General features: G+C 41.6%; 1 protein-coding gene across 3 annotated transcripts in view; it reads left to right on the top strand.

Annotated features, from left to right (window-relative positions):
- Positions 1–20,085, top strand: part of CHD2 (chromodomain helicase DNA binding protein 2) — a 131,444-nt gene extending 111,359 nt beyond the window's left edge. For all 3 annotated transcript variants that reach the window (XM_050798026.1, XM_050798027.1, XM_050798024.1), the window contains 5 exons: positions 1,042–1,220; positions 4,260–4,359; positions 6,581–6,794; positions 11,916–12,162; positions 16,464–20,085. In XM_050798026.1, coding sequence (XP_050653983.1) covers positions 1,042–1,220; positions 4,260–4,359; positions 6,581–6,794; positions 11,916–12,162; positions 16,464–16,797 — 1,074 coding nt within the window. In that variant the 3' untranslated portion in view covers positions 16,798–20,085. The remainder of the gene's footprint in view (positions 1–1,041; positions 1,221–4,259; positions 4,360–6,580; positions 6,795–11,915; positions 12,163–16,463) is intronic.
- Positions 20,086–20,568: the final 483 nt, after the last annotated feature.

The following is a 20,568-nucleotide window of genomic DNA, read 5'->3' as shown; positions in this document are numbered from 1 at the left end:
GCTTTTCCTCTGGGGCGGTCACATTTTGTGAAGAATGCCCCAGTTTCCTGACTCTCTGGAGTGTGAAGGCCTGGCTCCTTCCATTCTGGAATCTGAGAGGCAGAAGACTTGGGTGGTGACTCATCCTGTGTGACTGTGCTCACGTGCTCACATAATCCTGTTTTCAATGTGGTGGGCTCACCCCTCATCTGTGCCTGTGCAGTCCAGCTCAGAGGTTCTTTTATCCTTTTCTGGAGAACAAGTCTTTGTATTTGTTGCTGGGTGGAGTTAGAGATCTGGGTATTTTACGAATCTGGATATGTGTTACTTCTTAAGCGTTTTTAAACCACTCCCTATTTTAGCCCTCATCCCTCCTTCTGAAGACAGCTCACCTTTGGGGGAGTTTTGCCATGTAAGCTGGGTTACTTCTTGGCTCGTTTTACTCCTGGCTTCGAATTTCATTTTCTCAGATCTGTTTTGTCATTTCCCATGCTGCCAATATTTTGTTGCTGTTATCCTCTCGCTTGTTTTCGCTGTCTTTGTGGGCTTGTCTCTTTTAAGGACCTTCCCTTTACCATTGTTTTAGTGGGATTGGGGAGGCAGAGAAAAGATTGATGTGTTCTGTTTACCATCTTTATCTGGAAGCCTTTCTTTTGCTTTCTTTCAAGCCTAAAGGATTTGTAAATATTTTATCCTGTATTTTTAGACAGTTTTTGGTGGGAGAATTTCAGGTTAGGTCTGTAATACTGCTCTTCATTAGATCTTCAAAATGGGCTTGTAAGGCATGCCATGCCTCTTGCAGATGAGGAAGCACTATTTAGAGAAGTTAAGTAAGGCGTGAAGTGTTATCACATAACTCTAAGTGATGGTGCTGGCACTGCACCTCAGGGTTTTCTGACTTTAACGCTGACACTTACTGCACTGCACTAGCTTTACCCACTCTTCCTCTAGCAATTGTATGGCATAGGGGTGGACTGTGTTTTCATTGAGAGCGCAATAAGCAAGGGACAAGACTTACTTTCTGCAGATTGTTTATGTCTTTACTCTTTTGTCCTGTTGCAGTGTAAGGAGAGGATGAGGCCTGTGAAAAAGGCACTGAAACAGCTCGACAAACCTGACAAGGGGCTCAATGTGCAAGAACAGCTGGAACACACCCGGAACTGCCTACTGAAAATCGGAGACCGGATAGCCGAGTGCCTTAAAGCCTACTCAGATCAGGAGCACATCAAACTGTGGAGGAGGTAACCACTTTGGCCTCGTCTGCCCCGTTTGATTTGACTGAGTGTGGGAGTGGATTCTGTTTTCTTTTAATAAAAGGTGGCATAGCCACCTAAGAAACCTTCTTCCCAACAAAACTCATCTGTTGGCAGTGTACCTGCAGGCTTTAACTTTCCTTTCCATGAAATAGGCCATTCCGCTGAGACCAGCCTTTTGAAGGGGTAGGATGATGTCATTAATTTATTTTATGAGAGAAAGATAGTGGTGCTGGATTTGCTGGTCTGTTCTCAGAAATAAATTTTCTTTAAGCCTACGAGGGACAGAAATCATCTGGTCTTAACTACTTTACCCATCTCAGGTTGATAACCAGATATTCAGATATTACTGTATCTAATACAACTAATTGATTGGTTCTGTACCAACACATGGTGAAACAGAGGTTAAAAACCACAAGAACTTTGAGTTCTCTATTCTCATATCCTTCTTTAATAATTAAAGTAGTAATTTGGATTAAAGCAGTTAATCTAGAACTTACCAGTGTTTAAGGCATCATGGTTTATAAATGTTCCTTTATATATCCACTTAAAATTTGTAAAAAGATTTCAGTAGTTTTAGGGAACAGGTGGTGTTTGGTTACATGGATAAGCTCTTTAGTGGTGATTTCTGAGATTTTGGTGCACCCATCACCCGAGCAGTGCACACTGCACCCAATGTGTCGTCTTTTATCCCTCAGCCTCCTTCCCCCCAGAGTCCATTATATCATTTTTATGCCTTTGCATCCAATGTTTGGTTTTCCATTCCTGAGTTATTTCACTTAGAATAATGGTCTCCAGCTTCATTGAGGTTGTGCTGCAAATGCCATTATTTTATTCCTTTTTATGGCTGAGTAGTATTCCATGGTATGTATCTACCACATTTTCTTTATACACTTGTTGGTTGATGGGCATTTAGGCTGGTTCCATATTTTTGCAATTGCAAATTGTGCTGCTATAAACATGTGAGTGCAAACGTCTTTTTCATATAATGACTTCTTTTCCCCTGGGTAGATACCCAGTAGTGGGATTGCTAGGTATATATCCACTATTCACTTTGGATATTTTAAGGAAACATGACTGGAAAATCTTTTTTGTGTGTGTGTGTGTTAAATTAGACAGAGTCTGACTCTATCACTCTATCGCCCAGGCTGGAGTGCAGTGGCACAATCTTGGCACTGCAACATCTGTTTCCTGGGTAGCTGGGATTACAGGCACCTGCCACCATGCCTGGCTAATTTTTGTATTTTTAGTAGAGATGGAGTTTTATCATGTGGACCAGGCTCTTCTCGAGCTCCTGACCTTAGGTGATCCGCCCGCCTTGACCTCCCAAAGTGCTGGGATTACAGGCGTGAGCCACTGCGCCCAGTCATGGCTGGAAATTCTAAAAGGCAGTTGTAACATTAAATCTCTTTCCATTAATCACGTTAGTTCGTCTTTATTTTATTTTAGACTCAGAGGGTACATGTGCTTGTTTGTACATAACCACAGTTACTTTGAACTTGTATAGTTCATGGATAATGTGATTATCTTTGTATAATATGTCCAATCTCAGAGGACTGGTTTTTGAGTGAAAAGTGGATTTAAGAAAACTTCTGCCTGATGGTGTCCACAGCATGCTTCACCCCTATAAAAAAAATTTAATTTTCAAAATGGTACTTTTTTCACCTTAACACTGTTGCCAGCTTCTTTCTTTACCTAGCGGGCATCTGGCCTTTTTTTTTTTTTTCTTTTTAAATTTAACACTGACTAGAAGATAGCAAAAGGTCATCCCACTGAACAGACTCATTTTTAAATGTGCCAGGCACTGTGATCTTGGCTAGCAGTAGTTTATAAGGTCCTCGCCCTTTACAAGTCAAAAAAGTAGTACAAGGCAAGCCTCTGGAGAAACTGTTCATCATGAGGCAGCAAATGCAAGACCAGATAGAGTGGAAGGGCCGAGAAGGAAGTGCATGAAGAGTAGTCAGGAAGGAAGGTCTTCTGAGAGGCAGGCAGGTGCACTTGAACTGAGAGTACATGACCTGAGTTGGATTGCTGAGATGAACAGAGTTCTCAGGCTTCAGCAAAGACTTGAAAGTGGGTCAGGGAGGGGACTGGGTGGTGTTTAGGGCTTAAAGAGAGTTTGTTAAAAAGACTGAAGCTCTTTATAGGAGGCTTTAGACAGGAAGGTAAGTGGCTCTTCACCTGACACAGCAGGCTTTCTAGTTAGGGAGCCTGTACAGGTGTCCTGTCAGCAGCAAGCCATGGTGAAACTGCCTGTTAGGAAGTTTGAGAAGATATGAGACTCCTTTATGGCGCTCACTGACTACCTGTGCTTACTCTTTCTAAAAACACCCATTTCATCATATCATTCCCCTATTGTGCAGAAACACCATGGTAGGGTGAACATAATGGAATTGGAGGGAAGAAGTCACTGAGAGTTTTAAGGAGTAAATGAAAGGTCATGGTGGCGACAACTGGGAGGAAGGAGGGGCAGTAACACAGAGATGACCGACTGAATGGAGGCCACAACCTGGGAGATAGTCGTGCTGATGGATTTGTGGTAGAGTCCAGAAAATGAAGGAAAATTTAAAGGACTGGAGTCCGGGGTGTCACTGATACAAATTCAGAGGAGTTTTAGGTACTGACAGAGCCTTAGTCTCTAAATCCCTCTGTCATACTATTTTGGCAGAACCATATAAAGGGGTACAGTAAGTCCTCAAATAACATTGTTTCCTTCAGCTTTGTTTCATTGTAACATTGATGAGAAAAAAAATTGATTTTGTTTCACTTAAAGTTGCAGTTTCCAAGAACCTATTGACAACATTAAGTTAGACTTACTGTATTATTAACGCTGTGTACTGTATTATTATTAAATAATGCAGTACTGTATTATTATTAAATAATACCTGAAATAATATTTCTGTAATTTAATTTCTATGCTTAGGGAATATACCACAGCAAAATTTATTAGCTTGCCATCCATGAAGATAATAAAAAATTGCTTTTCTAATTCTATAATTCACCAGAACTGTTCATTTTTCTTTTTAGGAACCTATGGATTTTTGTTTCCAAGTTTACAGAATTTGATGCTCGAAAACTGCATAAGTTATACAAGATGGCTCATAAGAAAAGGTCTCAAGAAGAGGAGGTAAAGTACAAATGCAATCCTAATTCATACAAACAAATACCAATTCCACAGAAAAATCTCTTAATTATTATTTTTCCACAGGGAGATGGTCACAGAATCATGGGTTATTGCTGGTGCTAATAGTCAAACAATAAGACCAGATGGGTGAAATAGCCAATGTATTGGAGCCTAACATTGTTGAAATTCTGACAAAGAGTGTTTACCCTGTGTTTTTATGTCCTAGAATCATTTGTTCACCAGGTTTTTTCTTCCATGTGCATTTTTCTTCCGTACATGTCTTATGGTAGCTTATAAATTTGGCTCCTAGGAAGTAATAGGGTGGTGGGCAGAAAATACTTTTTCTCTTCTTTTCTGGACCATCTGCTTGGTGTCCTTCCAGCTTTTGTATGGAAGGGGTCCTGCTATTCACTTGTGAGAGGTGCTTAGAAGTTGCCTCTCCTTTGGAGTAGGGGGATAGGTGCAAAAGTGAAATGGAGGAGGCTGCAGAGGCAATGCTCCTTGTGTGGGTGTGCCCATTTGCATATCTGCTGACTCGCCACATGGGCTGTACCCAAGTTGGACATTTGGTTCAATCTGTGAGCATTAAATACCACCTCCACTAATGTGTCAGCTCCATGAAGGCAGAGATTTTGTGTCTCTCATCTACTGCTCTGTCCTCAGCACATAGAACGGAATAGAATGGTGCTGGGGACAGGGAGGTATTTGTTATGCTGTGCCCAGTGCTGTGTTGGCCTGTGAAGCAGCACCCTCAAGTAGTTTATAATTTAATTTTACATGGAAGAATATGTTATAGCAGTAACATACAGGAATCATATACTAATAAGCATTATAAAAAGTCTATAAGAGGATAGTCAGGAAAGGCCCCGGAGGGAATGAAATAGTTAGGAAAGGCCCTTTAGAAGGGAGTGAAAATTAGGAAGAGGGACTGAAGTTGGACACATAATAATGAAAGACTTCATTCATTTAGGGATCAGAAATGAGTATAAGTTGAATAACAAAAATGGTGGTATCCTAATAGTGGGAGTATACATTGTCATAACCTTTCTGGGGGAGAATTCAGCAAGATTTATTAAGACTAAAGCATGCAGTTTTGCTTCCAGGAATTTAGTTTGAGAAGGAGATAGAGATTTAAACATGTTTATAATGGAAATTACTTGGAAGCCCAGCAATAAGAAATACATTCAGTGTGTCCAGGCATGGTGGCTCATGCCTGTAATCCTAGCACTTTGGGAGGCTGAGGTGGGGGTGGATCACTTGAGGCCAAGAGTTCAAGACCAGCCTGTCCAGCGTGATGAAACCTCATCTCTACATAAACTACAAATATTAGCTGGGTATGGTGGCACATGCCTGTAGCCCCAGCCCCTCAGGAGGCTGAGGTGGGAGGATTGCATGAGACCAGGAGGTGGAGGTTACAGTGAGCTGAGATTGTGTCACTGAACGCCTGCCTGGGCAACAGAGTGAGATTCTGTCTCAAAAAAACAAAAAACAAAACTCAGTAGTTCATGATATATCCATATTGGGAAGTACTAATCAATCATTAAACATAATATTGTAGAAATAAGTATTTACATGGAAAGACTTATACATTAAGTGAAAAATGAATGCCAAATATTTTTGTTTAAAAACCTCTATATAAATACAAAAAAAAAGCTTAAAAAATATGTGCCAAATTATTAACAGTAATTCCCTTGCTGGTTAGGTTTTAGATCACTTTATTTTTTTTATTTTGTGATTTTTTTTTTTTGTATCAAACATTTATTTGACTTGTGTAATAAGGAAGAATGTTACTCCAACATTCAGATATTTAGCTTGATGACTTTGGCTTAGGAGTTAGTTCCCACTGGACAGTGGAGGGTTTTTTGTTGCGGTTAGCCTTGGAAAGTTGGTAATCTTGGCTTTATATGGTCCAAGATGATCCTCCGAGAGTGCCGCCAGCCTGGGCACCTGTACAGTGCCCTGTACAGTGACATCTAGCGGTGTATGCATGTGTTCTTGCAGGTACTTAGCAGTGATGGTCAAACTCAGCATAAATTCCACTGAGTTCCCCCAGCAAATAGCCTAACAGTGGAATTTATGAGCGTTTTTTGGTTAGGAGGCAGTGAACGGCAGTTCAAAAGTTAAGAAGGACAAGAGGGAGCTATTTAGAGGTGATAGCCTTTATTCTTCTCTGGGGAATTAAGCCTGGGATCTTGAGCTTCTTTGGTTTCCTTTTACTCTTTAGGAGCAAAAGAAGAAAGATGACGTGACTGGGGGTAAGAAACCATTTCGTCCAGAGGCCTCAGGCTCCAGCCGGGACTCTCTGATATCTCAGTCCCATACCTCACACAACCTTCACCCTCAGAAGCCTCATTTGCCTGCCTCCCATGGCCCACAGATGCATGGACACCCAAGAGATAACTACAATCACCCCAACAAGAGACACTTCAGTAATGCAGGTAGGTCATTAAGTGGAGTTTTAAAAAGAGGTGCCAAAAAATAAAAAATTCACATAGCCGTTTCATTTTCCAAAGACAGTGGCTGGACTGTTGTGCTTTATTTTCTTCTAACACTTTATTGTCCTCTCTTTTCTTAATGAGAGAAAGCATGAAATAAAGATCCCCCCAATTTTTTTGTTTGTTTATTTGAGACTGAGTCTCGCTCTGTCACCCAGGCTGGAGTGCAGTGGCTCACTGCGACCTCCACCTCCTGGGTTCAGGCGATTCTCATCCCTCAGCCTCCCGAGTAGCTGGGATTACAGATGTGCACCACCACGCTCGGCTAATTGTTAAATTTTTAGTAGAGACAGGGTTTTGCCATGTTGGCCAGGCTGGTCTCAAACTCCTGGCCCCATGTGATCTGCCCACCTCAGCTTCCCAAAATGCTGGGATTATAGGTGTGAACCACTGCACCTGGCCCCAGGACTATTATTTAAGCTTCAGATTAAGAAGAACCCAGCTAACATGAACAAACAAAAAAGACTGAGGGAGAAGTTTACATTCTGTATGGCCGTTAAATGGTTAAAACTGCTAATATTGAAAGAGCTCTTGTAAATTGAGAACAAAACAATAACAATAGAAAAATGGGCAATCAGTAGCGTGAGGAGACAGTCTATGTAAGGGGAGAAAATATACCAACCATACATCTGATAAGGGGATAATATCCGAACTGTGTAAGGAACTCAGCTCCTTATGTAGCAAGAAGGCAAATACTTGATTGAAAAGTAGGCAAAGGACCTGAATAGACATTTCTCAAAAGAAGACATACAAATGGCCAACAGGTATATGAAAAAATGTTCAGCATGACTAATCATCAGGGAAATGCAAATTAAAACCACGATATCAGTTCACACTTGTTAGGATGGCTGTTACCAAAAAGTCAAAAGATAAGGGTTGCCACGGATGTGGAGAAAAGGGAACCTAGCACATTGTTGGTGGGAATGTAAGTTAGTACAGCCATTATGGAAAACAATGTAGAGATGCCTCAAAAAAAATCACAGATAGAACTACCATATTATCCAGCAGTCCCACTACTGGGTATACATTCAATGAAAATGAAATTAGTTACGTTGAAGAAATATCTGCACTTACATATTCATTGCAACATCATTTACGATAGCCAAGATATGGAATCATTCTAAGTGTTCATCAGCAGATGAACGGATAAAGAAAATGTATATATACACAATCAAATAGTATTCAGCTTTAAAAAGAAGGAAATCCTGTCGTTTGCAACAACGTGGATTAATCTGGAGGACATTTATGTTAAGTGAAATAAGAGAGGCACAGAAAGAGAAAAACTGCATATTCTCACTTATATATGGAATCTGAAAAAGTCAAACTCATAGAAGCAGGGAGTAGAACAGTAGTTACCAAGGTTGGAGGTCAGGGGAGAATTGGGAAGACATTAACAACAGAGATAAAATTTCAGTTAGATATGAGGAATAAGTTGAGAAATCTGTTGTGCAACATGGTGACTGTAGTTAATGTATTATATTTTTGAAAATTGCTGGGAGATTTTAAGTGTTCTTGCCACAAAAAATAAGTGCGTAAGGTAGTGCATATGTTAATTAGGCTGATTCAGCCATTCCATAATGTATAGGTATTTTAAAACATTGCGTTGTAATCGATAAATATATACAATTTTTAATTGTCAATTAAAAATTTTTTACAGCCTGGGCAACATAGACTCCATCTCTAAAAAGTGCGAAAATTAGCTGGGCATAATGGTGTAGTAGTCCCAGCTACTTGGCAGGCTGAGGTGGGAGAATTTCTTAGGTCTGGGAGGTAGAGGTTGCGGTGAGCCAGGATTGCACCACTGCATTCCAGTCTGGGCGATAGAGTGAGACACTGTCTCAAAACAAAACAAAACAAAACAAAAATTGCAGTTTTGAAACAAAACTCAAAGGAATCCATATTGAATTAAAATTTTGGAAATTCGATTAGAAAAAGTTAACTCTGTAGAGCTTATCCATTGTTTTAAAACAAAATGAGCAAAAGTTATGAATTAGTTCATATAAAAGAGAAAATTCAAATGGCCAATATGACAAGATGACCAACCTTGCTACTAGGGAAATATAAATTAAAGCAACAATAGGTTAACCAATTTTTTTACCTATTCAGGTCATCAAAAATTGAAAAGGGAAATACACACCAATTGCTAAGAAAGTGAAAAAATAACCTTTTCAAAAATAATCTAGAAACCCACTCTGCAGGTTCTCTGTTCCTCCAGCAGTGGTCCGTGCCTGGGAAAGACCCAGATCCTTAGCCTCTTGCTGGTGCTCAGGATCACAGATCTCTTCAGTGGTGACAGAAGCCATCTCTTATCTCTGAGGTTTTCTGCTCTGTGGAATCTTAGTCCTTCTAGTCCTCATTGCCTTAGCTGCTCTTTGATGCCTTTAAACTTTTTTTTTTTTTTTCCGGAGGAGATGGAGTCTCTCTCTGTCACCTAGGCTGGAGTGCAGCGGCACGATCTCTGCTCACTGCAACCTCCACCTCCTGGGTTCAAGCGATTCTTCTGCCTCAACCTCCCGAGTACCTGGGATTACAGGCACACACCACCATGCCGGGCTAATTTTTTTTTTCTTCTGTTTTTAGTACAGACAGGGTCTTACCATGTTGGCCAAGCTGGTCTTGAATTCCTGACCTCAAGTGATCCATTCGCCTCGGCCTCCCAAAGTGCTGGGATTACAGGTGTGAGCCATTGTGCCTGGCCTTAAACACGTTCTTTTTAATCTTCCCTTTCTCATTGTTTTTGGCAGGATGTAATTCTGCTATAAGCTACCCTGCCTGGAAGCATAAGTTCTATGTTCTATAATCTTAAAAATCTGAGTTCAAAATTATTTCATCACCATTTTGTTGAGGGAAAAACAGGTAATGACTTTGCAGAATGATTGGGAAATGTTTCCCTGTTCTTAGACCTAGTTGCATTAGTTATACTGGCTTTTTTTCTAGTATTAGGCTGCTTCTGTGTTTTTCATATGATGTCACTTATTTTATATTCTGAATCCTTTAATTTCTTACTAAATGCATTGTTTTATTTAAACTTTGGATTCCTCACCCATCTTTTTAATAGCTCAGTACTTTGTAACCTGTGATTTACCTCACAGAAGGTTTAAGAAGAAAGAAAATCTGTTTGATTTACTCTGGAAACAATGAATTAGCTTGAGTTTTAAACATCTCTACAAAACCACAGATATTGATATCCTGTTAGAAATCTCATTTGATTTGAAGCCATCTTCAAGTGATCCTTTGCATGTTTAGAAGGTGTCTCTTTTTGATGTTATTTGTTAATTCTTAGGGTGAATATCAAAAGTTTTTTACTTTATGGTACTCTCATCTGATTTACCCAGATCAGCAATGAATTTAAGCCACTGGTTGACTGTACATCATATTAATGCTATCAGTTTCTAAGCTGCGCACTTCCTTAATGGTGTTATTCTTCAGCTCTGTAGAAAAAAGCTAGAAGGCCAGCAAAATGAGTAGAGACATTTATTTGGTAGCATGTCTTTGATCTTAACATAATTATAGACAGAAGGTGGATTTTTCCGTGAGGTCATAGGTTCCTTTTGGTTAGTCCTCTGTATTAGTTTCCTAGGGCCGTGTATAACAAAGTACCACAGACTAGGTGGCTTAAAACATCAAACATTTCTTTTCTCACATTTCTGGAGACCAGGAAGTTTAAAAATCAAGGTGTCAGTAGGGTTGGTTCCTTCTGGAGGCTCCGAGGGAGAATCTGTTCCGTGCCTCTCTTCTGTCTTCTGGTGGCTACCAGCAGTTCTTGGTGTTCTTAACTCATAGGTGCATCATGCCGATTTTTTCTGCCTCCATCTTTGCATAGCCTTCTTCTATGCATAGCCTGTCATATCTCCCTCTGCCTTTACTTTGAAAGGATGCCTGTCCTGGAATTTATAGCCCAACCTAAATTCAGGGTGATCCCATCTAGAGATTTTTAACTTAATTACATCTGCAAATACCTAGGTAAAATTTTTTCACACTCACAGGCTCTGGGTGGACGTGATATTTTCGTAGCCATAATTTAACTCTCCATCCCTGGACTTCTGTGTCCTCACTACATTTTCTGATTCAAGTGAGTATGATTCTTTTCCTTAGGAGAAAAGGCAGGCTACAGAAGGTAAAAGGATTGTAGTTTGGCCTTATCCTTAAGAGACAGAACACTGATCCAAGCTCAAAGTTAGAGAAATTACTTTTTTATAGGAGGAGGTCCATTTTTTTGTGTGTGCAGAATAGGGAAGAATAATAGAATCAGTAAGTGTAGTCTGGAGAGATTTTCAGAGACCAGGCACAGCAGGTACCAGCAGGTGAAATAAACATTAGATGTATAACCAGAGGATATTACCTTGCAGCTGTGAAACTCAGCAGTATCATTTTTTGAATTAGTTTGGTTTCGATGTTAAGAGTTTGCCACAGATTGGAAGGTTAAACAGGTATGGAGAGTGAAAAGTGGTAGTTCTTAAAATTTCAGAAGGAGAGGAGTAGTAAATTTTGCCTTAAAATCTTGTTGGAAAGAATGTTTGGGAGTCATTACTGATATGTTAGCAGCAACAAGACCAAGAAGAAAGAAACTTAATGTCTGTTTATAACGTGTCAGACTTTCAGTTGGAACTTCAGCAAAGTAGTGCTTATTTCAGCAGCATACCTAAGGAAATTGGAACAATACAGAGAAGATTGGTATGGAAGAAAACAAAAATAAAAAATAAAGCTGGGCGTGGTGGCCCACAGCTGTAATCCCAGCATCTTGGGAGGCTGAGGCGGGCAGATTACCTGAGGTCAGGAATTCGAGACCAGCCTAGCCAACCTGGTTTAACCCTGTCTCTACTAAAAATTCAAAAATTGGGCAGGCATGGTGGTGGGTGCCTGTAGTCCCAGCTACTCGGGAGGCTGAGGCAGGACAATTGCTTAACCCAAGAGGTGGAGGTTGCAGTGATCTAAGATCGTGCCACTGCACTCCAGCCTGGGCAACAGAGCAAGACTCCATTTCAAAAAAAAAAAAAAATTGTAGTGAAAGTGAAATTCATCCATTTCTTGCAGTTGTCAGGTCATTCTTTTCTTTTCCTGCAGATCGAGGAGACTGGCAGAGGGAAAGGAAGTTCAACTATGGTGGTGGCAACAACAATCCACCATGGGGAAGCGACAGGCACCATCAGTATGAGCAGCACTGGTACAAAGACCACCATTATGGGGACCGGCGACATATGGATGCCCACCGTTCTGGAAGCTATCGACCCAACAACATGTCCAGAAAGAGGCCTTATGACCAGTACAGCAGTGACCGAGACCACCGGGGACACAGAGATTATTATGACAGGTATGCAAAAGGCTATGAGACACCAGGTGCCCATCTTTGCCAGGAGCTGTTTCTAGGGAGAAAGTGACGTATACATGAATGTATTTATCTATGAAATGACTGGAGATCTCATCATGTGTCAGCCACAGGGAATCCCATGTGTTGGTTATAGGTTTTATGTTTTATTTTCTGGGTCATAGGGAGCACATTTCACCTGTGAAGGAAAAGAGTTTTCTGCCGTCTTCTGAGGAAATCAAGTCAAGTGGTCGCCATAAAATGTTGGAGTCAGCAACCAAAATTATTAAGCTCTGTGCGAGGCTGTCAGCCACACTAGGTGTCAGGGATCCCAAGATGGGTACCAACCCATGGTCCTTACCTGCCACGAGCCCATAATTGAAGAGTTGAAGCCTTTTGAAGCTGCACCCTCTTTCCTTCAGTACAATACCACCGGTAGTACGATGAGTCAGAGCTTTACATTGTGAGAGTAGCAAGTCCAGGGAGGGTTAAAGAGGTTTTATCTGTATTTCCTAATTTCATATCTTGGATAATTTAACCTCATAGCAACTTTGGTTTTCCCTGGGCTGATGATGTGCATCATTTGCACTGTACCTTGAATTTAAAGTGGGAAAATTTCATATACGTGTCTCAAAGTCCTGCTTTGTTTTTGGAAGAACTGGTAGCAGCAGGCTGTATTAGCAGAGAGCTGTAGCTGAGTAGCTGCCACCTCCTTAGGAGTCTGCCCCTCACTCCCACCCTTCTCTGTTGTCTGGACCCAGTGGGCACTTGCCCTGCATTCCTCTAGTAGGTCTGTATTTCTCTTTGGTTTCACTTTTCTTTTGCCTGAAGGACTTTTTCTGCTGGTGATAAATTCTTTCAGTGTTTGTGTATGTATGCTGAAAATGTATTTTGCCTTCATTTTTGAAAGCAGTTTTTGCTGAGTATACATTTTTATTTTTAGTTTCTTTCAGTACTTTAAAGATATACCTCTGCTATTTACTTGCATTGTTTTATGATGAAAAATCTGTCATCCTTATCTTTGTTCGTCTTTACGTAATGTTCCTTTTAAAAAAAATCACTGATTATGATGTGCCTTGGTGTATTTTTCCTTGGTTTCTTGTGCTTGGAAATTTTTGAACTTCTTGAATCTGTAGGTTTATTGTTTCCATAAAATTTGGCAATTTTTACAATCTTCTTCAAATATTTTTTCTGACCCCCCACTCTCTCTTCTTCTTTGGAGATTCTCATTACACCTATATGAGCTTGCTTGAAGTTGTCTCACAGCTCACTTGTATTCTGTTGACTTTTTAAAAATTATGCTTTCTCTGTGTTTCATTGTGGATAGTTTCTATTGCTGCCTCTTCAAGTTCACTAATACGTTGCTTTTCAATGTCAAGACTGCTCTGAGGCCCATCCAGTGTACTTTGTATTTTATACATTGTAGTTCTATCTCTAAAAGTTCAAAAAGTTGTATTTGGGTCTATATATATATTATATACACACACACATATATATTTTATATATATATATATACACATATATATATATATATATATATACACATATATATATATATATATACACACACATATATATATATACACATATATATATATATATATATATGTTCTGTCTCTAACCTTTTAAAACCTGGAACACAGATATAACGATGGTTTTGATGTCCTTGTCTGCGAATCTTACCACTTGGGTCAGTTTCAGTTGATACCTCACTGTGGGTCTTGCTCCCTGGTGCTTTCCGTGCCTAGTAAATTTTGATCAGATGACAGATGTAACATTTACCTTATTGGGTGCTGGATATTTCTGTATTCCTGTAAGTATTCTGGAGCTTTGTTATGAGTTGCAGGTTATTTGGAAGCAGTTTCCTTCTTTCAGGTCTTGCTGTTAAGATTCGTTAGGTAGACCCAGAGCATTGCTCAGTCAAGGGCTAATGATTGCCCACCCCCAAGGTGAGGAACCTCATTGCACTCTACCCAGTTGGGTTAGTCTGTTTTGCGGGAATACCTGAAGCTGGATAATTTATAAAGAAAAGAGTTTTATGTGGCACACAGTTCCGCAGGCTGTACAAGCATAGCACCAGCATCTGGTTGGCTTCTGGAAAGGCCTCAGGGAGATTTTACTCATGGTGAAAGGCGAAGTGGGAGTAGGTGTCCCATGGCAAGAGGGAGCAAGAGAGAGAGGAGGAGGTGCCAGCCTCTTTTAAAGCACCAGCTCTCACATGAACTCAGAAAACTCATTATCACAAGGACAGCACCAAGCCATTTATGAGGGATCTGCCCAAACACCTCCCACTACAACATTGGAGGTCACATTTCAACATGAGATTTGGAGGGGACACATACCCAAACCATATCACCAGTGCCTCTTGAATCTGGAGGTCTTTGGTGTGACTGGTGGCAACAGGCATGATGCCAGTTCTTTGTGAGCACAGGGCACTATTATCTTTAGTCTTTTTCGGTGGTTTTTTCCCTGGCCTTGGGTAGTTTACCCACATGCACATCCTAAGCAGTATTCAGCTATATACTTGGAAATCCTCTGTAGATCTTCAAACTTCTTTCTCTGCAGAACTGTCTTCTCTCATGCCATGTCCTGTGAACTCTGGCCACCTTGGTTCCCCATGCCTCACCTTGGGAAGCCAACTGGTGTCTTTCTGGGTTTCCTTCTTCCTGTGTCACAGACTGAGGACTATCTCATGATAGTGAGCAGGAGCAGTTAAAAGGCTCATTTCATTAGTGTCCATTCCTCAGGGATCACTGTTCATTGCCTGATGTCTGGTGTCTTGAAAACCACTGTTCTATATGTTTTGTCCCTTTTGGCTGTTTCAGGCAGGAGAGTAAATCTAGTCCCTGTTGTTCCATTTTGACTGGAACTTGAAGTTGCTCAATTCTTCCTCCCTCTCTTTCTTGCATTGAGGTGAAATTCATATTACTTAAAGGAACTATTTTAAAGCGAACAATTGAATGACCTTAGTGCATTTATAATATTGGGCAGCCACCACTTCTGTCTAGTTCCAAAACACTTTCATCACTCAAAGAAAACCCTATAACCATTAAATAATCCTTCCCCATTATTCCCTCTCCCCAGCCTCTGGCAACCACCAGTTTGCATTCTATCTCCCTGGATTTGCCTATCCTAGACATTTCATGTAGAAAGAGTCATACAATATGTGACCTTTTGTGTCTAGCTTCTTTCACTTAGCATAATGTTTTCAAGGTTCATTCATATGGTAGGGTTCATTCATCAGTACTCATTCCATCTTATGACTGAATAATATTTCATTGTATGGATATGCCACATTTTGTTTATCCACTCATCTGTTGATGGACATTTGAGTTGTTTCCATCTTTGGGCTATTGTGAATAATGCTGCAGTGAAGATTGGTATATAGGTACTTGACTACCTGTTTTCAGTTTTGGATATGGACCTAGGAGTGGAATTGTTAGTCATATTCTTTACATTTTTAGGAAACACCAAAATGTTTTCTACGATGGCTGAACCATTTTACATTCCTACTAGCAATGTATAAGAGTTGAAGGTTTTCCTTATCTTTGCCAACACTTATTTCCTGTTTTTGTTTTTTGTTTTGTTTTTGTTTTTTTAATGAATATAGCCATCTTGATGGGTGTGAAGTAGTCTCATTGTGGGCTTGAATTTGCATTTCCCTAATGATTAATTATATTGAGCATCTTTTCATGGTTTTTTTGGCCATTTGTATATCTTCTTTGGAGAAATGTCTGTTCAAATCCTTTGCCTGTTTTTGAGTTGGGTTGTTTGTTTTTGTTGTTGAGTTTTACTAATTCCTTTTTTAATGGTATCATGAGTAGTTTACCATGGTCCAAGCTAAAAATTTTAATACTGTTCACACTGAGTTGATTTTTAAGATAATTTTATTAACTAGTTACTTACTTGTTGCGTATTTAGGTTGATGGTGTTATTAGTAACTTACAAAATAATTTCTGTGGCTCTTTTTCTCATGGGCTGGGTCCAGGAATATGGAAATGTTTATGGATCTTACCAGATTTTTCCTAAAGGGAGTGAGTTTGCAAAGCCATCAGTGATTTTTCAAGTGTGTACTTGTGTCACTGCACACTTGAGGCTTATTTCATAGGATGTGTTTTGCTATTAAGTGTAAAATGACTCTTTGTTATTAACATTTTTGATTCCTGATAATGTGAGCATTTGTCCTTGAGTCTGTTTGTAAGTGTCCTTGAATACGAGTATATGAGGAAGAGCCAAGTGGGTGGTGAAGAGAAGTGGATGAGAATTTGGCTTCAGTCTTTCGAATAATTCTTGTATCTCTATTTCAGGCACCATCATGACTCCAAGCGGAGGAGATCCGATGAATTTAGGCCTCAAAATTACCACCAGCAGGATTTCCGACGAATGTCTGATCACCGCCCCCCTATGGGCTACCATGGCCAGGGACCCTCAGACCATTACCGCTCTTTCCACACAGACAAACTAGGGGAATATAAACAGCCTCTACCCCCATTGCACCCTGCAGTCTCAGATCCTCGCTCACCCCCTTCTCAGAAATCTCCTCATGATTCCAAGTCACCCCTGGATCATAGGTCTCCTTTGGAGAGATCATTAGAACAGAAAAACAACCCAGATTATAACTGGAATGTTCGGAAAACATAAAGGACAGCTCGTAAAGGAGAGAGTAAGAGTCACCAAACACGTGGATATTTTTGGTCTGATCCTACAGTAGCCAGTTATCTAGACCAGTAAGTGGAGTTTCGGACACGCTGCTGCTGTCAACTCACTGGCTGAAGGAGCACTTCAAGGAATGGGAGGCCTTTCACTGGGTCCAGCTCTGATTTGGGTCACCACTCCTGCACTTTGGCAGCCCATCCCATTCCAGCCTAGTTCTGGCCTCCCACTTTGATGGGCACTTGAAGGAGGAGCTGACTTTGTGTATACCAGCTTCACTGGGATGTGTTTCCCCAGTCAAGGAATAGGGGATCTTCAGAGTCATGAATGTTTTCTTGCCAGGGTCAGTGTTCCCAGGACCTTAGTGCGTCATTGGGGCAGGAACTGGTGCATGGAGGCTGCTGGAACCTGATGTTACAGTGTGTGATTTGGTTGATTTGGTTCACTCTGACATGTTGGATGCTGCTGATGGGGAGTGGGGAGTTGGGGCAAGTGGGTGGGGACAAGCATAGGACTTGAAGGGGAGCAGGTACACCCCTCACATGTGTTCTTGGGAGAAAAAACTCGGCCTCATTATGTGAAACCTATGGGCAGGGTTGGGGTGGGGAAGTAGAGAGAGGGCAACAGCTTCCACAACTGCTTTATCTCTGCCGACACTAATTTTTCCCACACTGTCTTTGTACATTTCAGAGGTTTGGTCTCCTGAGTGGGCCTCCTTTCCCCACTGTGCCGGGGAAAGTAGGTCGCTCTGGATGACTTTTGAGTACTGTGAGTTAGGCAACACTGACTCCAGCATGGACTTGACTGGGGAGTAGGCTGAGTGAGAGGTAGGGTGGGGTAGGGTGGGGAGTAGTGTGGCCAGAGAACTGGAATCCCTGGTGGATTTCTAATTCCTATGGTGAGAAGGAAAACTACAGGACCTGGAGAAGGGGATGCAGAGGCAGGCCTGCTGACCAATTTGTTGCTGGCAATCACAAAGGTGGGGGTCCTGGTGCAGGCAGTGAACAGGCTTCTAATGTGGGGTTCAGTAGTGCCAGCAAGTGGGGGAAACTTTCAGTATTGGGCTAGGTCAACACTTCTGCTGCATTTTCCTTCCCTTTGCACAGCTTGAAGAAATAGATGGGATGGAATCACACATCATGTGGTGGGCAGATGGAAATAAGTACCTGTGGTGAACAAGTTTCTACTGTAGTTGGAGATCATTAGAATTGAATTCAGTTTCTCTTAGAATATAATCAGGTATAGACCTAAGTTAAACTTTTTCCCAAACAGGGAGCATCCAAAGACACAGTGACTTGAGCTATAGATAGTAAGACTCATACTAGAGTTGAACTGAGTCAGGTTTAGGAAGCAAGTTGGTTGCATCAGTTAAGCAGGCTCTTTTCAATTTACTGATGCTGGGGCCTTCAGTTTATCATTCTCATTGTAGCTTGCCAGTATTGTTAAAGTATCCAAAGGCCTTTCTAGATGGAGACAGAATAACTGACTTGAACATACAGTGTGCCTGTAAGTGTCCAGGCTCAGAGCTGGTGGAAACCCCTCTGTTAGGCATGTGCAGCGTTAAACTCCCTAAAGTAACCTGTGAGGACTTCAGTGCTTGCTGGTGTTCTGGGCAGCACCATGAATGCCTTTACCAAGACATGCCGAGTTGTATCCCCCAAATGAAGCAGATGTGGCTGTGATGTGGCCCTTGCTCCCTGCTACACAGGGCATTGCAGGACTGGCCTGTGCGGTTTCCAGATGAGAGTCTGGGTCCTGGAAGCTTGTGTTGAGAGCTCAGTGGACCCACCCCGCTTATTGAACCCTCGTAGTTGTTGGGGTTGTTCAGCCTGGACTTGTAGCACACATGTCCTGAAGCAAAGCCCTGGTGACTGCATGAGCCACCTGACCACAGTCCTCCCATGGAGGGCCTGCTGTGACGCTCAGTGGAGAGGGCAGGGCATGTGTCTCCACTTAGGCCACACAGTGATAAGGAAACCACAGATGGAGCTTCTTGCTGATAATATTGACTCTAGCCCACGTTTGCCTTGCCCAAGCCAAAGAGGAAGGTTAGGTTGGCTTGTCAAGCCCTTGAGCAATGGGAGATGGGGTGGGAAGGGGATGAGCCCCTGCAGAGAGTTGGGTCATGTCCTCCAGGAATGAAAGGAGGGGCAATGGAGTCACCAGAGGCCCTGCATTTCCATCGGGGTTTCCACAGTCATCAGGGCTTCTCCTGAGTCGCTGATAGATGTGAGTTATGCCCAAAGATGTCTTATCATGAGGAAAAAGGAACTTCCTTTTGTTCACATTCAGGACTGACTGTTAGTGCCATATGAAGTAGCAAAAGGCAGTATCAGCCAGATCAGTGTTACATTGATTGTAAAATTACAGTGTCCCCATTAGACAACTGTTTTAGGTGCTGAAGTATGAAGAGTGTTGGGAAAAAGGAAGCATTTCTTCATCGATTTAAATCAATATGAATATTATATGCTTAAATAAAAAACAAATTTGCACAGGTAAATTCTCTCACTTGTGAATGGGAGAAGCTGCCCCAGGAATCTGTGAGGATGGTATTCCCTGGAGCCTGGCTTTGAAAGATTTCATTGTTGGTAGAAATAACAGGGGTTAAGGAAGAGGGATTTAGCATCACCTAAAACCTGCACGTGAATAAGGGTTGACATGATACACTATGGCCTTAGAAAAGGGCCACATGAAACCCCAAGCTAATTACTGCGGTCTTTCAGAGCCGGACAGACAGGTGCCAGCAGAGCCCGGGGCTCGCTCTCCTTTCAGTCATTCCTTAGCCCTTCAAAGGGAAGCCCAAACACTTTGCACGCTGTGCTGCAGACATTCTGGCCTGGTGTGTCTGAAAGTTGCATCAGTCCTCACGGTGCAAACACGGTTCATTTAGGAAGTCACATAATGACACTGAAATCCTACAGACCAAAATCCACTTGTCAGCAGGAGCAGCAGCCCAGGCCCAGCACCAGCGGTCTTCCGGCTCCTCTGAGGGCTGCCATGTTGGGCGAGGGGAGCCATGCCAAGGGTCCAGGCTGCTTTAGGCCATCTGTGCCCCACTCATCTGGGGACAGATGGTTTTTCTTTATTGTAAAATTGTGGACTTTTAAAACCTGTTGACTAAACAGTAATTAATTTATATTTGTGAAAAATGCCACTGTCCTAGTGATTTCTGATGTAAATAATGTTGTTTATATAGTATGTATTAAATTTTCCTACATTGTAAAACTGCTGTACTTTTGATTCTTGTATATTAAAAAGTGTTACTGAGGATTTTTAGAATTGGGCTAACACGTTGCATTGCATTGTGGTGTGAGCTGTGTGACTAGAGATACCTTCTTGTCTCCCTTCCCTTGGTTGCTGGGTCACATCCAGATTTTTTGACAGCTTGTGAAGTGGAGCCTTTTAAAGTTGCATTTCCCTCTATCCAGGAGCAGTTGCATTGTTGCGTACAAGCCTTAACACCACAGATATCTAAGCTATTCCTGAATATGCTGTTGCTGAGGTGAACAGCTCCCTGGCCGACTCCAGGCCATGGCCCACAGGTCTGCACTTGAGGGAGGACCCTAAGTTGCCGAAACTGGTAGTTAATTCCTGTGGGTTAGTCCTGCCTGGGAGGATCCAGGGAGACCTAGCAGGGCCACCCCCTCTATCCTGTAAGAAATAACACTGTCTGCCAGCCTGTAGCTTTGAGGGTAATTTAACAGATGGGGTCAGGGGGGTGGCATTTTATAATGGAAACACTGACACACACGTTAGCTC

This window comes from Macaca thibetana, chromosome 7 (genome assembly GCF_024542745.1).
Source record: "Macaca thibetana thibetana isolate TM-01 chromosome 7, ASM2454274v1, whole genome shotgun sequence".
In the NCBI taxonomy this organism is placed as follows: domain Eukaryota; kingdom Metazoa; phylum Chordata; class Mammalia; order Primates; family Cercopithecidae; genus Macaca; species Macaca thibetana.
This window is presented reverse-complemented; position numbering and strand designations above follow the sequence as displayed.